The sequence below is a fragment of the Notamacropus eugenii genome, chromosome 2, assembly GCF_028372415.1.
Source record: "Notamacropus eugenii isolate mMacEug1 chromosome 2, mMacEug1.pri_v2, whole genome shotgun sequence".
Lineage (NCBI taxonomy): Eukaryota > Metazoa > Chordata > Mammalia > Diprotodontia > Macropodidae > Notamacropus > Notamacropus eugenii.
This window is the reverse complement of record NC_092873.1, coordinates 380,953,923-380,972,893: the sequence shown is the minus strand read 5'-3', so window position 1 is coordinate 380,972,893 and position 18,971 is coordinate 380,953,923. Positions and strand designations below refer to the sequence as shown.

Here is an 18,971-nt window from a genome sequence, read left to right as displayed (position 1 = left end):
TAGGCCGGGGAGCTAACGAAGCAGGCCCTTTGAGCTCTGGATTCCCTCTCCTAGCTATCCAGCAGAGCATCTGTCCACCTTCCCTTTGCCGTCCAGCTAAGCTGCTGCACACAAAGCCCAATCGCTGCGCTCGGCACTTCACTCCTCCTGCCTGGCCCCCTGGGGTCCCCAGAAGCCCAGGGTTGGGAAGGCGGGCAGGGACAGGCGCTAGGCATCGAGTGGCCGGTCTCATCGAACCGGAGCCTGAGGCCGAGGGCAGGAGAGGAAGGGAGAAGTGGAAAAGGGAGGGAGGAGAGGGGAGGAGGTAAGGGGAGGGAGGAGGAGGAGGAGGAGGCGGAGTAGGGACTGGAGGGAGTGGGGGGAAGAGGCCTCGCTCCGAGGAGGGAGCAATTGAATTTCAAACACAAACAACTGCATGAGCGCTCACCCACCTCCCGGGAGCTAAGGACCCCCAATCGGCGGCCCGCACCCCTTTGCTGGAGGCGGAGAAGGAGGAGAAGGCGCGGGGAGCTGAGCCTCCGGAGCCGGGGCCGGGGGGTGGGCGCCTGTTTCAGGGCAGGGGGTATTGCACGAGGAAGAGGAGGGGGCCCGAGCGGCGCCTCCCCCTGTCCCCCCTTCGCTGTAGAGGAGTCAAACTTCAGCTGTCTCCTTTCCCGGGCCCCCCTCCCGCTCCAGAATTGAGTTTGGGGGAGCCACCGGAACCCCCAAGATGTCCCGCTCCAACAGGCAGAAGGAATACAAATGCGGAGACCTAGTGTTCGCCAAAATGAAGGGATACCCTCACTGGCCGGCCCGGGTAAGGAAGGAAAGGGATGTGCGGAGCTGCTGGGGCCGGGGCAGGGCCGGGCCGGGTCGGGCCGAGCCGAGCCGAGCCGAGCAGAGCTGGGAGAGCAGATGGGTCCCGGAGGGGAGTGCGTTGGGGGGGGGGGGGGGCGGGGAGGGAGGGATAGGCCACGCTTATGCCCCAGCCGCCCGGGTTGCATAACGCGGGCACTAGCACATTGCACCCGGAGGGGGTGGGGGCAGGGGACGCCTGGGTCCCCCATTTTGCCCCCTCCCCGCCCCCATCACAGCCGGGTTTTCGGTCTCTCCACCTCCGTGTTATATAATGGTCCGGGCAGCTCGTGGGTCGGGGCAGCCAGGCCTCTCTGCCCAGGGACCGGGTAGGACTTGGCGGAGGAGAGAGGGGAGGGGAAAGGAGGAGGCGAGCACCTGGATCGGAAAGGGTGAGGGCCCGGTTCAAAGTATTTGTATGTAAGGGAGGGGGACCTCGTACCGGTCAGTTTTATTACCCTTCCCCGAATGGCCAACGTCCCCCTCCCCAGGCCCCATCCTGGTCAATTTCTCCCTTGGGGCAGTCTCGCCAGCTTGTCTGCCTCACTTGAGGGGCTGGCTCCGTCCCTCTCCAGAAACTCCTCCCATCCCCGAGGATGAGAGATGTAACCTCCCCTATATCCTTGCTCCCTCTAACACCTCCATTCTGGGGTTCCCCGCCCCAGTTCCCTATTTCGCTCTTTCTGTTTCACTCAAGGCACCACTACCACCACGGTGAAGGGGAGGGAAAAGTGCCTAGACCAACGTGAGCGTTTGCGTGTTTGGCAGTGGGAAAAGAGTTTGCTCCTAAATCCTGGAAAACTTTAGGCTTGGGAGTGGGGGTTGTCTACCTGGCTAGGGAGGTAATTGGAGAGAAAAGCACCCCCTCCCCACCAAAAAAAAAAATCCTTCTAATGAACCAAACTCTAATTTAGGAGCCAATGAAGGGATCTAGGCTGCTCTTGGGACTGGGGGTTCATGGGAGAAGGGAGTTTCTTTGTCGTTAAGGAGGGAGGGGGTGGTTGCTCCTCCCTCCCAGGTGTGTGCATCTCCCGCCACAACCGTCCTAGTCTCGGCCATGTGGTTGATCGCTACACTGTCCCTGTGCCTTATACTAGGCCCCTGGGGGAAAGGCTGGATTTCTCTCAATTCTACCTCGGGCCTTCTCTGCCCTCTGTACCTGTCCAGGTGCGAGTGGGATAAGGAGGAAGAGAGAAAATCAAACCAATAGCTACTCTGTTTCTTCAAGTTGTACCCTTAGAACTGAAGTGGAAGTAGGGGGTTGGGGGAAAGAGTAGGAACTCAAGATTAAGGAGAGGAGGGGAGGTGGTGGATACAGGAAGGAAGAGGAAGGACAGTTGAGGGAGTATCTCCTACTCTTATTTTTTTAAGGTTTGTGTTATTAGTCACTTAGAGATGGTAAGGGGGGGCCCCAAGATACCCTAAATTATAAAGTTTCCTGTAGAATAAATATCAGAATGAAGGGACCACATGAAATTAGGAAGGGGGATGGTGGAGGAGAGCCCAATGGGAAAAGGTCCACTTAAAGGGCAAATGCCAATTTATTGAAAAAGGTAAAAGGAGAGGGGGATTTTTCCTTTACTCCTGTCCCTGGGTGTTATGTATGTGTTATCTAAGCCCTAAATCTTAGATGTTTGGAGTAAGGGGAGTTTTATTATTTATTTGTTAAGTCTGGAGGGTGCCATTTGTGCCAGTCAGCGACTGTACCTGAGGGGGAAAATCTCTTCTTGTGTGTAGGGGTGTCTGAATAATAATAAAAAGGGGGCGAGTGGGAGTGTAGGAGGGATATCTGTCAGAGGAATCTACTTCATGTGTTTTGGGTCTGGGGGAGGGCTGCCTTTCTCCGGGTGTATATGTGGGGGGAGTTTCTATGTGTGTATGTTGGGGGGGCTGCCTTTTGCATGGGTCAATTTGGAGAGAGGAAGACTTTCCAATGTGTTGGGGGGGGTCTCAATAACAACAATAATAATAGCTAATTTTTTTTTAAGATTTGTAAAATATTTTATATACACTGTTTTGTTTGGTCCTCATAACAACTCTTTGAGGTAGGTCCTGTTCTTATTTTACAAGTAAGATGTGAAGGGACATGGCCATGGTCACATAGTCTGTAGGTATTATAGACTGCATTTGAACATAAGTCTCTTAGAGATCATTCCACTCTATTATTTGTTCCACCTTGTAGGGGGTGGGGGAGGTTAAAGGTGGGGGGAGGGGAACTCTCCTTATGTATGTGTTATCTGCGGAGGGAGAATCTTGTGTATGCATCTGGTTGGTAGAAGAACCTACTTGTGTCCACTGAGAGGGGAGGAAGTCTGTGTATGTTCTGTAGTGGTGGTCGAGTCTCTTCATGTAGGTATTAGAGAGAGAGTCTTCTTGTGTTTTGGGGTATGTGCTGAGGGGGACATAATGTGTCCATCTGCTGAGGGTGGGGGGGAGTGTTCTTGTGTGTCTTCTGGGAAGGGAGGGAACCTCCCTGAGTGTGTCTGATAGTGTCCAGGTAGTTTCTTGTGTTTGGCTGCTGCTGGGGTGGAGGTGGGGAGTTTCCATGAGTGTGTCTGCTGGAGAGGGGAGCAGAGCATCAGTCGTGTGTGTGTGTGTGTGTGTGTGTGTGTGTGTGTGTGTGTGTGTGTGTGTGTAGGGGGGGGTGTCTGTGTCTGCTGGTAAAGTCTCCCTGTGTACATCTACTGAATGGGGGGAGACAGGAATTATTGTCTGCATCTGTTGGTATGTCTGTGTGTGTGTCTGGTGGAATGAAGTCTACAATATATATCTACAAAGAGGAGAGAGAGTGTACTTGGGGGGGGGGGTGCTTCTTATGTGTTTATGCTTAGGGAAGGATCCTACTTGTCTGTGTGTCTACTGGGAAAGGAAGGAATCTCCTCTGTGTGTATGTTTGTGTGTCTATGTATCTGTATGTCTGTGTGCTGTCTGTCTGGTAGTGGTCTAAGAGAGCGCTCTTAGAATGCTTCCTAGGAGAAGTCTCATAGTGTGTGTGTCTGTGTCTGCTGGGGGTGGGGGGAGTCACCCTTGTGTGTGGGTCTCGGGGGGGTGTCCTTGATTTGTGTGAGGCTGCTGTGGGGGGGAGGGAGTGTGTCTAGATAGGGAATCTCCTTTGCTGTATGTTCTGGAAAGGGGTATACTTTTTGTATACGTGGGTGGTGTCTCCTTCTGGTTGGTATCTGCTTGGGGGGGTGGAAATCTTGGGGGTTTTTTTGTATCTCCTGGGTGGGGGGATATGTGTGTGTGTGTGTCCATGTTCATTCTGGGTAGTATCTTGTTATGTGTGTCTGCTGGGAGGAGGGTATGTAGAAATCTCCTTGTGTGTGTCTGCTAGGGGGGAGTTTCATTTAATGTGTGTGCTATCTGCTGGGGAGGAGAGTAATCTCTTTTTTTAGTGTGGATGTCTATTGGAAAAGGGATCTTGTATGGGCATCTGGTGGGAGGCGTGTCCTTATAGTGTGTCTGTCTGTCTGCTAGGAGGGGGAGGGAGTCTATTTCTTGTGTAGAAGGAGAGGAATCTTTGCTCCTGTGGGGGTGGGGAAGGTGGAGAGTTTCTTGGTCCTGAGCTTCCGGGCCCTTTTTATAAACCTGAGCCACACCCTCCTTTTGGCCTTTTGGAGTACTATCAACCAGGCCTTTGATCTCCCTTGGAAAGTCCAGGAGGCCTCAACCCCAAGACCTCTCCTCAGAGGCTGAAGATGTGTTCTGAATGCTGTATGCATACACACACACACACACAAACACACACAAACACTCTTTTATACTCTTCTTCATCCTGCTCACCCCTCCATGTGGAGAAAGGAAGATCCAAGGCATCAGGATCATTGGCACATAGGAACATATATGTGTGGATAATGTGCATGCTTGGACTTTAATCTACCCTGTTGACCCAGCTGGCATCTTGGTCCTGGTGCCAGAGCTGCAGTGGCTCAGCACAAGCACCAAATGCAGGACTCCCTGCTCCAACTCCTACTGGGGGACAGAGTCCAAAGGCTAGGCTGGGAGCACCATGAAGGAAGTAGCCTAGGCTGGAAGAGATGCCTGCCTGGGTCCCCTTCTGGATTAAAGAGGAGATTGAAGAGGGCTGAAACCCCAAGCCTTTGTTCCTATTGGTAGACTTTGGGGAGAGGCTAATATCTTTTGGGGAGAGACTAAACCCTTTGACATAAGACTGAGTCTTGGGATTAAAGCGTGGGGAAACTGGGGTTTGATCTTTCCCTGCCTCTATTCACGTTAGGCCCAGTTCTGGTGAGGGATGAGGAAGGGATGGGCCAAAACCATTACAGGGTTCCATAATCTAATCCTACCCAGGCCTCAAGCCTGGACCTTCCAGATAGGGTTATGTGGGAGCAGGGAGATCAGGCAGGGCCACTGTCAGCAGATGGGAAACCAGGTTCTCCCTCTTTCCTCCCCTGTGGAAGCTTGTTTTACTAGTAACTCTTAGTGTCCAGAATCAGACCCTTTTCTGAACCTGCTTCCATTCCACACCCGGCTATCCCTCACCAGTCTTCTGATTTCTTGATAAGAATACTGGAGAAGGCCTAGCACGTGGTACTTGGAATATAGTAGGTCCTTTACAGATGTTTGTTGAATGAATGAATATGAATACAATGAATCCTGTTATTCTTACCTGTAAAGTGAAGTTTAGACTGGATGATCACAATGCACTAAATCTGTATCTGAATCCAATGATTCAGTCATAGGTATGTGATGTGGGACTATCGTGGGGAGATGCCTTAAGGAGAGGCATCATGATATAGTGAGAAGAATATGGACTTTGGCCTGGGTCCAAATCCTGTTTTTAACACTAAATATGTGACCCTGAGCATGTCGCTTCTCTTCTTCAAATCTCAGTTTCCTCATGTATAAAATGTTAGTATTATAGGTTTATCATAAGACTGGGACCCCAAGGGAAGTTAGTTCTGATGGGAAGAAAGACTGTCATTCTCTTCTTTTCTCTTGTGAAGCTAAATCGCAGAACCAGAGAGATTTAGAGCTTGGAAGAACCTTAAGGATCATCCAATCCAACCCTGTCATTTAACAGATTCTGAAACATCCCAAAGAAATGAAGCAACTAATGCCAGCTCACACAGCAAGTCAGTAGCAAAACTGGGACTAAATCTGATTCCCTTGCCTCTTCCTAGAGGAATAGTTCATTACCCCAGGTACACCACAGAGTCATAGACTTTTAGACCCATATAATATAGAAGCTGGACTCAGGAGATGTGGGATAAGCTCCTAAGTCTGATACACCATGGCTCTATGATCAGTCTTTTTACTTTTCCACGTCTCAGTTTCCTTATCCATAAAATGAGACAAGGTTTCAGGGTATAACAGATGTAGGAGTGATTGCCTCGGATCAGGAAGAGCGGGAAACAATTACTGTGTCTAACACATATTGGCTGTGTGACCCTGGGTGACTCCTTTGTGCAGGAACTGTCTTTTACCTCTTTTTGTATCACTAGTGCTCAGCACAGTGCCTGGCATGCCACAGTTGCTTAATAAAGGTTAATTGATTGACTAATTGACTGACCTATGTCGGTAGAAGGATTTTCCTCATCCAAGAGGGAATTCCCTATTCCAATAAAATCATAGGTCTAATCCCTATTCCTAAAATGGAGATGACATTTCATTTACCTCACAGGATAATTGTAGGGAAAGTACTTTGCAAACCTTCCAGCACTGTTGTTGGTGTTGTTATTACTGCTAATAAGAACTGAAGGTACCTCAGAGATCTAATTGACTCTAACCCCTCATTTGGAAGATGAGAAGTCAGAGGGCAGAGCCAAAGTGCCTCCTTCATTTAAAACACCTTCACTGGGGTTGCCTGGAATCAACTTAGTTGTGAGAAAGGGAATATAATTTTCTCAATCTGGGGCAAAGCATGCTGGCTAGGGCAGGGTTGGGCCCTGGGAGTCCAGATAGTTCCAGATGTTGGGTCTTCTCCAGCCTGTGGAGATCCCCTACATCCCTTCAGACACTTACTAGCAGTGTGACCCTGGGAAAGTCACTTAACCCTTTTTGCCTCAGTTTCCTCATTGGTAAAAATGAGCTGAAGAAGGAAAGGTAAACCACTCCAGTATCTTTGCCAAGAAAACCCCAAATGGGGTCAAAGAGTGTCAGACTTGACTGAAATGACTGAACAACAAAGATCCCCAGAGAAAAAAAAAAAGGTGGTGGGTAGTTAACTGTACTACTTAGAGGAGATTAGTACTGTTTACCTCTGGGATCTCCAAGCACTTAGTAGCTGCCCTTCTCTTTACTTTTACACTCACAATCTCCAGCATAGAAACTCAATGAGTGGGGTGTTTGTGTGTGAAATCCGAATTCTTGGTATAATCACACACATCCAGACATAACATCTTTCCTCGGTCCCCTTCCCAATTCTCGCCCACCCATACGTACATCCACAGTTTCCCTCTATCTTCCCTGGCTCATTCCCCACAGTCTAGTCCCAACTGTCTGCTGCCCCAGATTTTCCGGTTCCTGGGTCAAAATGAACCTAGGCTATTGGGTGTGTCAGTCAGACTGGCTGTGAGCCAGTACCAATTTGGGCTCTGTGTCCCTGGCTCAGCCTTGTCTCAGTCTGGGCTCTCTCAGGGGCATGGTTGGTTTTAAGATTTTTAGAGATTCCCCAGGGGAGATTGTGTAGGCTCAAGGTGGTCTCTAGGCCAGGGAAGAGTTATTTGGAGGTCTTTTCATCCCTAGTCCCCCAAACCATTGAAAATTTCTGAGCATTTATAAATTCGTCTTGAAGGCCTTCCTGAATCTGGACCTGGGAGCGAAATGAATAAGGCAGGGACAGGATCTCATAAAAATCACAGAATGTTATAGCTGGAAGAGTCTTTGAAAGTCATATAGTTACACTGTAATCATTGTACAGATGAAGAAACAGGCCCAGAGATGGTAGGGAGAGAAAGTGGAAGAACCAGGAGGCCAACCTTGAATTCAAACAGGACTTGGGAATATCTTAAGTAAGTACCTGATATGGCCAGCTATAAATAGCTCAGTGGCCTCTTACCTCCCCACCCTCACAACCCTAGGGTGTATGTGTTTTTTGGGGGGGTATTGGAGGCAACTAGGAGAATGTGGGGGTCAGGAGAAAGGGTCCCTTGCTATTTGCTTGGGCTCCACCCTGACCCATTTAGCTCTGACTCATCTACTCTGAGTCACCCCCTGGGGTTGAAGTCAGTGCTTGAGATTCAGGTCCTTTGGGAGGAGGAATATATGTGTGTGCCTGTATGCGCATGTTCATAAGCATATGTGTGTATTTTAGGGGAGAGACACCCTGAACTCCAGGTCTCCCACTCATTGGAAGAGCCCTGAATGAGAGGAAATATTCTTTGCAGTATGAAGAAAAGAGATCAGACTGCAGAAAGGACTTTTTCCCCTTTTGAACTGGCAAGGAAGATTTGTAGGATCCTAGAATTTACAGGTAGAAGGGGACCTTAGGGATTGAGTCCAGTTCTCTCATTTTACAGATGAGAAAACTGAGCACAACAAAAACAAACTACAAATCAGTTCCTTTGGACTGTAAATCTTGTTCTCTTTCCTTTCTTTGAATCCCTGGTACCTTTAGCACAGTAATTGGCACATAGTGAGCCCTTAATAAATGCTTTTTGACTGCCCCCCCTACCCACCATGGATCAGGGTGAAAGATTGAAATGTCAGTCTCTTGGGAGATGCAGAAGTGGGAAGGAGGACACTCCTTCACTCCAACACATACACCAAGAAAGCCCATTCTCTAAGGGTCAGAGAACAGAGGGTCCTTTTGGCTATGGGTGTCCTTATTGTGCCTAGACAGATAAGGAGGGCCTTGGGTGCCCCCTTACCCTCTGGTCCTGCCCTTTCTTTGGATGGAATTTGGGACTGTACGTTTAGTGTCTTGAATCCTTTCTATTTTTAATTTCCATTCTTTGTTTTCCCACTTCCCCCACCCCCAGGCCTGGGCAACTGGATGCCTGGGTTCTTTGCCATGCTGTGTGGCTTTGGGGAGGGGAGTGGCTGACCCTTTCTAAGCCAGTTTTCCGGTGGGGGTGTGTGCTTGTGCGTGGGCTCTGGTAGAGACTTATGAGGGAGGTGTAAGTTCTTTGAGATCTTTGGAATCTGGTGTAATGGAAGTCTCAGGCCTTTCCCTGGCTCTCACCCATAAGTGGCTGGAGGCCACATGGTGGGAGTGAAGAGCGGCGGAGTGGGTGCTTGCTTCTTTGGGTGACCCTTCATATTCGCTTCCTTTCTCCTGGCCTTGGTGAGGCCTGCCTTCATCCCCACCCCCAGTCCTGCTTTATAGTTCTGAAGCTCTACCTAGAACGAAGGGCTGGACTGGGGCTTTGGCTATTATCATTTGTCTCCCTCCTGGGATCTCTGGGCCCTGGGGTTTCAGATTTTGCTTCTTGTTGGCCCCTCTGGGAGGTTGGGAAGGCTGCTGGTAATAAGGTCCAGGTGTCCTGGCAGGAGAACTCTCCCTCGCGCCCCTAGACAGGTCTGAGGGTTCCAGGCATTGGGCTCTCGTGCTGTTCTCCATGTTGGGAACCTTGGGGCTCCAGTCTCCCTGCGGTGGTTTGATGGAGAGGACTCAGGTGTCAGACTCCAAGCCGGAGACCCCGGGAATGGGCCGAGAGTTTTGTGTAAAGTGGCCCAGGTTCCCCTCCCCCCGCTTATCCTGAAGGGCCAGTGGGGGAGGGGTGGCCACATTCCTGGTTGCTGAGTGGCCCGGGGGCGGGGCCGGGGCCGGGTTGTCATAGCGACGGGGATTGTGTGTTGGGGAGGGGAGAACCTGCCTTTCCACACCCCCACCCCCACCCCCACCCTGAGCACACGTGCGTGTGGGGAAGACCACGTTCTCAGATTCTGGGCTGGGCTGCTTCTTTGCCCCTAGGGGAGGAGGCAGCTGGGGACCAGGACTTCTGCCCTGGGGAGGAGCTCTGGATGAGACACATGGGGGGGAGGTGGTGGTTTAAGGAAGCCAGGGTGGGGGTGGGGACAAAACTGAGCTCAAATGAAAAAAAAACCCACCAAACAACAACAACGACAAAAAACCTCTTTCTTTGAGTTTATTCTGTTTTGTGTTTGGAGGAGTGATTTGTTTGCCTTTCTGAGAGATAGCTCCCATCTCTCGTGAGGTTCTTTGTAGGTTTTTTCCTGTCCTGTCTCTCTCTCTTGTTCTTTCTTCTGCTTTTGTCTGTCTGTCTCTCTTGTCTGTGTTGATCACACCCCAAGTCAGCTATCACTCCTGTCTCCCCCACCCAGAATCAACCTCTGGTCTTCAACCAACATGGCTACCCAGCCTCTGTCCGGCGGGAAGCCAAGCTGCTAGTGGTGCTGCAGGGGCTGCTGGGAGATGTAGTTTCCCAGGCTTTGTAGTCTGCTCTTGATAGCCTAGCCCAAAATCCTGGGAGCCCTTGCAGGGCTTCATGCCCCCTCTGCTATGGGGCCTCCAGCCCTGGAGAGCCCTCCCTTTCCTCCTCTCACGTTTGTCCACATACTAATCGTCTGGCACCTTTTAATAACAACCTTCCAGACCTTGGAGGTTGAGAGTGGGGAGGGAAAAGAGATATGTTTCCATGGCTATGGTTAATTTGTTCTTTCCAGAGGGACCTGGCACAGATGGTTGTTTCCACTACCCCAAGGAGGTGGAAGGGGGCCTGATTTGGAATTTAGAAGATCTGGGTTTTGATCTCAGCGCTGACTCCGTGTATTAGCTGTGTGATCTTGTCAGCGTCCTCATTTATAAAATCAGAGAATTAGTCCAGATAATGTCTATCTAAGGTTCTTCCATGGCTCCAGTGATGTGTCTTGTAATTCCCTCAAAAGTGACCTCCTCTCCCTAAAGCAGATGTTCCTAAGACTTAGATGAGAGGCTGAGCCATCAGGGTCACATTCCCTTCTCCTGTTCCCCCCACCCCACTCTAGATTGATGAAATGCCAGAAGCTGCAGTGAAGTCAACAGCCAACAAGTACCAAGTTTTTTTTTTCGGGACCCATGAGACGTGAGTGAGGTTTGGGGGAGAAGGGAAGGAGGGCCTGGAGAGGTGGAAAGACAAAGGGTTATTGGGTGGTTAAAAGGGACAGAAGGATGAGGGGGATAGGGAGAAAGTGTGAAGGGTCTGTGTGTGTGTGTCTGCATTCCCCTCTGCATGGAGGCAGACGGTAGAATGACCTTGCATTTCCTTCATCTCTCAGAGCATTCTTGGGTCCCAAAGACCTCTTCCCATATGAGGAATCCAAGGAGAAATTTGGCAAACCCAACAAGAGGAAAGGTTTCAGTGAGGGTCTGTGGGAGATAGAAAATAATCCTACTGTGAAGGCCTCTGGCTACCAGGTAAGTCCCACTCCCACACACTGGGGAATCTCCAAGGAGAGGAAATAGTCACTTTTCTCAAGTTGCTGCTATAGGAAAATAAACCCTACTAATAAACACTTGAGGAACAGACTTGAGGACTTCTGGCCGTGGTATTGGGTGGGGGGAGTGTTAGCAAAAGAGTTGAGAAGGAGGGGATAATGAGAGAACATAGGGGTGAAACAGCTTATTTAGAAGCTAGGGTGAGAGAGGGTGAGGCACCTGGGCAGGACTGGGGCTTCATCCCAGAGTATGGAGTCAGAACTCTAAGGAATCTAGAACTCTGAAGCCCAAGGGAAGGAGGGACAGGACGTGGGGAGAGAAGGTAACTGGGGAGTTGGGATTGGGAAGAGGGGCATTTCTCTTTTGGTAAGGAACAGTGTTAGGATGGGAGTGAAGCAGAATTTGTATTCGAGTCTTTCTGTTTCCTTACCTCTTATGTCCAGGCAGTTACCAAGTCTGAAATCACAATAAAATACCTCTGGCATTCCCTCCTGTCCCTACTGCTACTCCAGGCCTTCATCATCATCATCCATTATAAATGACAATATTAACCTTCTCACAGACCTTCCTCTACTCTTCCTTCCATTACAACTTTTTTATTACTGAAATTGTTTCTTTTTTTTTTTTAAATTGATACATCTATTCTTGTTACTCTTATTCACAAACTTTCGTTGGCCCCCTCTGCCTGGGATTTGTGGTCATCCATCATCTCTATATAATGAATAAACATTTTTAAAGGACCTACTATATGCCATCTACTATAAGCACTAGATATACAAAGAAAGGCAAAAGACAGCCCCTGCCCTCAAGCAACTTGCAACAACACATAAGATGGCTGCCCTGGGTCACCTCCCTAAATGGATAATTCTGGAGGACTTCTCCACTGTCCACCCTCCACCCTCCACCCTCTTCCTACAGAGAGAACAGGTGTCAAGGGAAATTACCTTTCTGCTTTGTCTCATGATCTCTTGTATCCTCTCTATACCTTGTCAAACTGGACTGCTCCCTTCCCTGCGGACACACTGAGCTTTCCTACCTTTGTTTATCTAAAGTATTCCTAAACCTGGAATGTCTCACCCCTCTACCCACTAAAAATCTACTCCTTCCTTTTATAAAGCCCAGCCTAAAAGCTATCCCTTTTCAAAATGTTTTCCCTAGTTCCTCCCTAGGTCTTAACAACCTTCTCTCTCAGACGTCAGTGAGCACTTTTTTGGTAGCATTTATCTGGTGTATTTATCATATAGTATTTTCTGTGTTATAGCACCTAGTCTTTGGGTCTTATCCACCTACTAGAATGTGAGTTCTAGAGCTCAGGGATCTTATCTAAACTTTGTATTTCTCTCTGTGCTCTAATCTCAGTAGACATTTAATGAAGGTAAACTCATATCAATATGCATTAATTAAGCACTTACTTTGTGATGAAGTCTAAGCCCCTTCCCATTAAGAGGATTACATTCTACTGAGAGGGTCCTGAGTATTTGGTAAATGCAAGGTAATAATATTGAAATGCATGGAGATTTTTTTAAGGGAGTCCAACTAATCTGTTGAAGATAAAAATAGAGATTTGAGGAAATAACTCATCAAAGAGACTTCCTGGAGGTATTTTCTGGATCGGAGGGAAAGGAAAGTTTGTCATAGAGAGAGAAGGACATACATCTCCCTCCTTGTCTGATGATTTTTTGGGGGACTTAGAACCAAGATCCCTTTTTTAGACAAGGACAGGGTGGAAGAGGAGTTGCTGAAGGGAAGAAGAAGCAGCTAACTAGGGAAAGAGGCACAAATAAAGGGTCCTAAACCACTTCTTGGGACCTATCTCTTGTTGCTGCCTCCCCACCAGCCATCCCAGAAAAAAGGATGTCCGGAAGATGCTGAGCCGGATCGAGAGGTGTCGGAGGGGGATGGGGAGAAGAAGGGGAACACAGATGGCAGCAGCGATGAGGAGGGAAAGCTGGTGATTGATGAACCTTCAAAGGAAAAGAATGAGAAGGGAGCACTGAAGAGGCGAGCAGGGGACTCACTGGAGGTAACACGATCCTTACCACCAGCCACCTGGGACAGGGAATATGTCAGCTCCCCCCAGAGCTGCAGTGAGAGGCAAATTCAGCTCAGTATGAGGAGAAACTTCTGAACAATGAGCTCTGTCCTAAAGGACGGGCTGTCTTGGGAGTTATGATTTGCCCTTCATGGGAACTTTTCAGATGAAAGCTTGCACTCCACTTATCAGAGACGGCTGTAGAGGGGATTCTTGCTCAGGCATAGGTTAAGTTCTATTATGATATGTTATGTTGTAGCTAGCACTTTAAATGTGTGTGCACATATATATGTATACATACATATGTATATATGTATATGTGTGTACAAAATTTGATCCTCACAACAACCTTGTGAGGTAGATGTTATTTTTATCCCCATTTTGCAGATGAGGAAACTGAGGCTGAGAGAGGTTAAGTTACCATTACACCATGCTGCCTTTTGGGGTTCTTCCACCTGTGAGAATCTGGGAAGTTGGGTGATAGACCTGAATTGAGAGGTAGAAGAAATTGGAGAAGAAAGTAGAAGGGAAGGAACCTGTGTGAAAACTCAGGAAACAGTGAGTCAGGAGACTTGTATTGGATCCCAGCTCTGTCGGTTCCAGCTGTATGATCTTGGGCAAGTCAGTCTCTGAGCCTCTACTCCTTCTTCTGTGAAATGATATTAATTTACCTCATGGTGTTTATTGTGAAGATTAAATGAAACAGTGTATCTACAAGTGCTCCATAAGATATAAAGCTTTGTAGAAGTATATTATTATTAAAAAACATTATAACTAACAACAAAAGGGAAGTGGTCATGAGTGAGTTTAGTCTGGGGGTGAACTGAGGAGGCAGGAGGCACATGTGAAGATCCCTTTAACCTGATCTGTGTGTTATTCCCTTTCCAACTTTCCCCTCTTGCCCTCTCCAATTGAATTTAGGATTCCCCCAAACGACTTAAGGAAACCCAGGACCCTGAGGGGGAGGGGGATGAGAAAGAAGAGCTGGCCCTAGAGGGAGAAAGAGCCCTTCCCACCGAGGGGGAGAAGAACAGTGCCCCCTCGGAGCCAGGCCCCGGCCGGGGTTTGGTGGAAGAAGAAGAGGAGGAAGAAGAAGAGGAGGAAGAGGAAGAAGAAGAAGAGACTGCCAAGGAAGAAGGCCCTACCCAAGGTGTCAGAGATCACAAGGAGAGGTAAACGAGGGAGGAATAAGAAAGGACCCCTCCCCTGTGCAAGAGCCCTCTTAGGATCCTTCTCAGAGATTCATTTGCTGACCCTTGAAACTGAGAACTGGGACTGTTTTATCTAAGGGGTGGGATTTAGCATAGTGTTAATTAGGATGTGGGTTTTGGAATTATTCAATAAATATTTATTGTACAATTAGTATGCACCAGGTACTGTCCTGGCATGGGACAGTTTACAGGAAAGACTTTCCAAGGTCTAGGATAGTATACATTAGGATGTGGGGATCTGGAGGAGAGAGAGGATCTCTACCCTTAGACTAGGAAGGAATTTCCTGTGGTCTGTCTCCTGATATCTGTATGAATGTCGGGGTGGGGAGGGGGATGTATCCTGTTCTGGAAGCAGCTTGTATAAAGTGTGAGGAAAAAAGTCTCCAGTGAGCTGGAAGGAGAATGGACCCAAAGTAACTGTTCTCTCCCACTTGTCTTCTTCAGCCTGTAGCCGACAATGTTTCCAGAGGAGCCCCCACCCTGTTCCTGCTGCTGTCTGGGTGCTATCGGGGAAACTGGTCATTGCCTGCAAACTGGGAACCCCCCTTCTCCTGCTCCTTGTCCCTGATACCCTGACATCGGCAGCTCTCTCTTTCTCTCTCTTTGAGCACCCCCTCCCCACTCTCCCTTGGGCCCAGCCCACACTGGGTAAGGAAGGAAGGGATCAGGGCCTGGCACCACTGTCTCTCACCACTCTCTTTGACCCTCTTCTACTTGACAGTGGAATACCTCTCCCCTCTCCCAAGTCTCAACCCCTTCCCTGCTCTCAACTCCTTTCCTCCAGCTCTAATTTTGGGAGGACTCAGTTTTGGACAGGGTGCTGGCTTCTGAGGGCTGTTATTTCAATGGGGAGTTGACAGGGGCTTTCCTGGATTGGCTAACTTCCTGACCTTTCCCTCAGCCTTTCCCCACCTCTACCCCCATCCCTGGAAAGACTGGTGAGTTAGGATGTGGGTTTTGGAACGGAAAGGATGGAAGGTGGGTTATAGGAAGGGGGCTACCCAAAGTCTTGGAGGAGGGTGCGGCATTACATGAGGAAAGGAGTTGTCTCTTGAGGGAATAATCTCTGTCCTCTACCCCTGATCTGTCATCCCCATGACCTGGGATGGTCTGCTGATTCAGGGAAAGTCTGACAACTGAAGTGGGGTTAGGTAGGGGAATAAATGCTTGGTGATTGGTCCCCATTCCTGCCTCTGGTACCCTAGAGCATTCTGGGAGTGGAGTGACAGTTGTTCCAGTCATTGTTTCTAGGATTACTACCTTGGGGCACTGAAGGTCTAGCAAGGGGTGAGGGTAGTCCTTTAGTAAGTTCGTGGAGAAGGTGGCCTGGGGAGGATGTGACTATATTTGAAAGACCACCTCCAATGAGGGGTGAGAGATTGATCTTCATACTGCTATCTATCTTCCTGCCCTTGGCATCATAAGTCTCCCTCCCAGGGTCCAACACCTGGGAAGAAGTTGCCCCAGTGAGATAATGTGGGGAAGCTGGGCATTAGATCCCTCCCCTTCACTCCTGCTAATCCCCACCCCCTGGTGCTTCAGGCCCTCCCTACAGGAATAGTTATCACCAAGGTAAAGAAAAAGTAAAGTGGCATTTTTTAGGAAACATTTTTAATAAAAAAAAATTACAAAAAAAATTTTAAAAGATTCCCTAATCCTCCATGCCCCTCTTCTCTCCTTTCCCCCCACCCCTATCTGCCCACTTCCTCTTCCCTATCCTCTTGTCTTTCCTGACCCTTACTTGCCCTATCTCCATCCGATCTTCACCCCTTATTGCTGCACCTGGATTTCTGATTTGCTGGAAATGTAGATGTCTTATTTGGGGTTTAATGACTTTCTTTTTGTAGCTGGGCTTTGGTTATTTCTTCCTTGTGTCTCTCTTCTGTTTATTCCTTTTCCTTTGTGTCTCCCCACCTTCCACCAAGAAATAAACCCATTCCTCTTGCTATTACCACCAGATTCAATTTGTAACCTACAGAGAGAACAAAAAGAGGGAAAAAAATGTCCCCTACCCTTCCCCAATAATCAATCTCTCTCTCTCTCTCTCTTTCTCTCTCTCTCTTTCTTTTACATCTGCTCCCCTCCCCAACAACCTCCTCCTCCCCTCCCCCGGGCTCTGATGAAAAGTTGCCGACTGTAGCTTTGGAAGTTTAGCTCTAAGAACCGGTAGACAATTTCAGTTCTAGGACAATAAACCTGTTGATTATTATTTGGGGCCCTGACTGATTCTGTTTTTTTGGTGGGGGGCATTGGGGAGGAGACTGGGTATGGACTTTCCCCCTCCCCTTCTCTGCCCCCTGGCATAGACTATTTGAAACTAGGACCACATGTATAATAGCTTGGTTGGAGCTTAGAGACAGGACCATCTTACAGAATGTGAATACTGGGTCCCATTTAGTAGCGTAGACTTTTATTGCCCTAAACTTTAAAAAAATGAGTCTTATGCCCTTTCATAACAGTGGGTATTTATATAACATTTTAGGATTTGTGATTGCTTTACCTATGTGATCTCATTTGATCCTCCCAACAATCCTGTGAGGGAGGTGCTATTACTATCCCCATTTTACAAATGAAGAAACCAAAACCAGGTAAGTTAAGCAAGTTGCCCAGGGTCACACAGCTAGTAAGTGTTCAAACTCCAGTCTTCATGACTCCAAGATTAGCCCACTATTCATTATTTCATTTAACTGCCTTTTTATCCAGGTGACACAAGGATTCTCTACTAAAGTTGTCCTCAGATACCTCAGCATGCTGTGAATGAGACTCTGAGGTCTCAAAGGCTGTGCCAATGGAGCACAAATTCCTCCCAAGTCCCACTGAGCTGGCATGGCTTTAAGCATGACAATGGAACCATACCATGTCAGAACTAGAAGGATCTTCTATATAGCCAAACGCTTTCATTTTGCAGTGGAAGAAACGGAGGCACAAAGGAGAGGAAATACTTCATCTAAGGTCACACAGGGAATTAATGGTAGAGAAAGGACATAACACTCAACTTCCAATTCACATGTTTTTCTCATCTGCCCTGCTGTCTCTCTGTCATGCAAGGACCAACATGTCTAAGGAGAAAGAGTCTTATCACCAGAACATTGGCCGTCCAGGGATGAGTCTTTTTTGGTTACGGTTACATGTGAGACTGCTAAGGTTTGAAAGGGTCTTCATTTGCATCAGTGGGAAGGGACATCTCTATTAGGACAGCTAGCTGACCCAGTGAATAGAATGTAAGATAGAGTCAGGAAGATGAGTTCAAATCCTGTCTACTAGCTGTGGGACTCATGAGCAAGTCACTTAACCACTGTCTGCCTCAGTTTCCTCTTCTGTAAAATGGAGATAATAATAACACCTATTTCTCAGGGTTTTTGTGAGAATCAAATTAGATAACATATGTAAAGCATTATGTGAATGTTCACTATTAGTTTATTAAACTCATTTTCAAAGTATCATAAAAGGGTTAGGTTACAATGAACACTAAAGGGAGCCTTGAATGGAGAAGAACAAGAGTACTTGTATCGGCTGACATAAGGGGTTGTGTAGGGAGGAGTTAGAATGGACCTCAGAGTTCATCTAGCAGACCTACTATAACTGAAACAAATTCCCTCTAAAACATCAACAAGGGCCCATTTCAGCACATATTTGAAGACTTCTGGTGATGAGTAATTCACTACAGAATCCCAAGCCTATTCCACCTTGGGACAGTTCTGATTTGGCAAGGTCTGTAGTCTCACCACCCTGATTTCTACCCATGCTGACCCTCAACAAATAGTAATTTGTCAATATCCTTAAAATGTGGCATGTAAACCTGAACATGTGAAGATGTAGTCTTACCAGGGCCAACCATGTCCAACAGGACTGTGACCTTCCTCATTTTGGGCACTTCTGTGTAGCCAAAGATTATCTCCCTCACCTCTTCAGATATCATTGGATCTGTGATCCCAGCAATTTAGATAATCTCCACAGATAGTCATCGGACCCCATCTCAACTTGTGTGGTTCTTGACCATGTTATCCCTATACCTACCTTTCTTTTTGCTGTTCAGCCGTTTTTCAATTTTTCATGACCCTATCTGGGGGTTTTTTGGCAAAGATACTGGAGTGGTTTGTCGTTTCTTTCTCTAGCTCATTTTATAGATGAGGAAACTAAGATAAGCAGGGTTAAGTGACTTGCGCAGGGTCACACAGCTATTAAGTGTCTGAGGCTGGATTTGAAGTCAGGAAGATGAGTCTTCCTGATTCTAGGCTGCTGCTTTATCCACTGTGCCACCTACCTTTAAACATGTACATTTTGTGCCGTACATGTCCTTGAAGACATACATTTTTATATGTTTGACTGATTCTCTTATCTTTTTCATCACAGTCATGCCCCTCAAATCCTTCTTTATGTCAAAGAAAAACAAGTCAAAATGACATCTGATAATGCATACAGTAATCTCTCATAGTTGTCTCCCACCTTTCTGCAGTTAGGGAGGAGGTTTACTTTATCTCATCTCTAGGACTTACTCTGGTTTTTTCCATTACTCAGAATTCAACTTCCTCTTTGCAATCTTTTCATTAAC

General features: G+C 47.8%; 1 protein-coding gene across 3 annotated transcripts; it reads left to right on the top strand.

Moving 5' to 3' along the window:
- The first annotated feature begins 238 nt into the window (after positions 1-238).
- On the top strand, positions 239-16,628 carry HDGF (heparin binding growth factor). Of its 3 annotated transcripts, none has more exons than XM_072647275.1 (6): positions 239-796; positions 10,747-10,823; positions 11,017-11,155; positions 13,014-13,199; positions 14,130-14,380; positions 14,864-16,628. In XM_072647275.1, the coding sequence occupies exons 1-6, from the start codon at positions 710-712 to the stop codon at positions 14,868-14,870; spliced, it is 747 nt and encodes a 248-aa protein (XP_072503376.1). In that variant the 5' UTR covers positions 239-709; the 3' UTR covers positions 14,871-16,628. The 3 variants fall into 3 exon arrangements, with proteins under 3 accessions (XP_072503376.1, XP_072503377.1, XP_072503378.1); XM_072647276.1 differs by lacking the exon at positions 239-796 and adding an exon at positions 1,110-1,226; XM_072647277.1 differs by lacking the exon at positions 239-796 and adding an exon at positions 8,846-9,082.
- Positions 16,629-18,971: the final 2,343 nt, after the last annotated feature.

Coding starts and splice junctions, on each gene's coding strand:
- HDGF (XM_072647275.1), top strand. CDS start 710: ATGTCCCGCTCCAACAGGCAGAAGGAATACAAATGCGGAGACCTAGTG. Junction 10,824..11,016: donor TTTTTCGGGACCCATGAGAC/GTGAGTGAGGTT, acceptor TTCATCTCTCAG/AGCATTCTTGGGTCCCAAAG. Junction 13,200..14,129: donor GAGCAGGGGACTCACTGGAG/GTAACACGATCC, acceptor AATTGAATTTAG/GATTCCCCCAAACGACTTAA.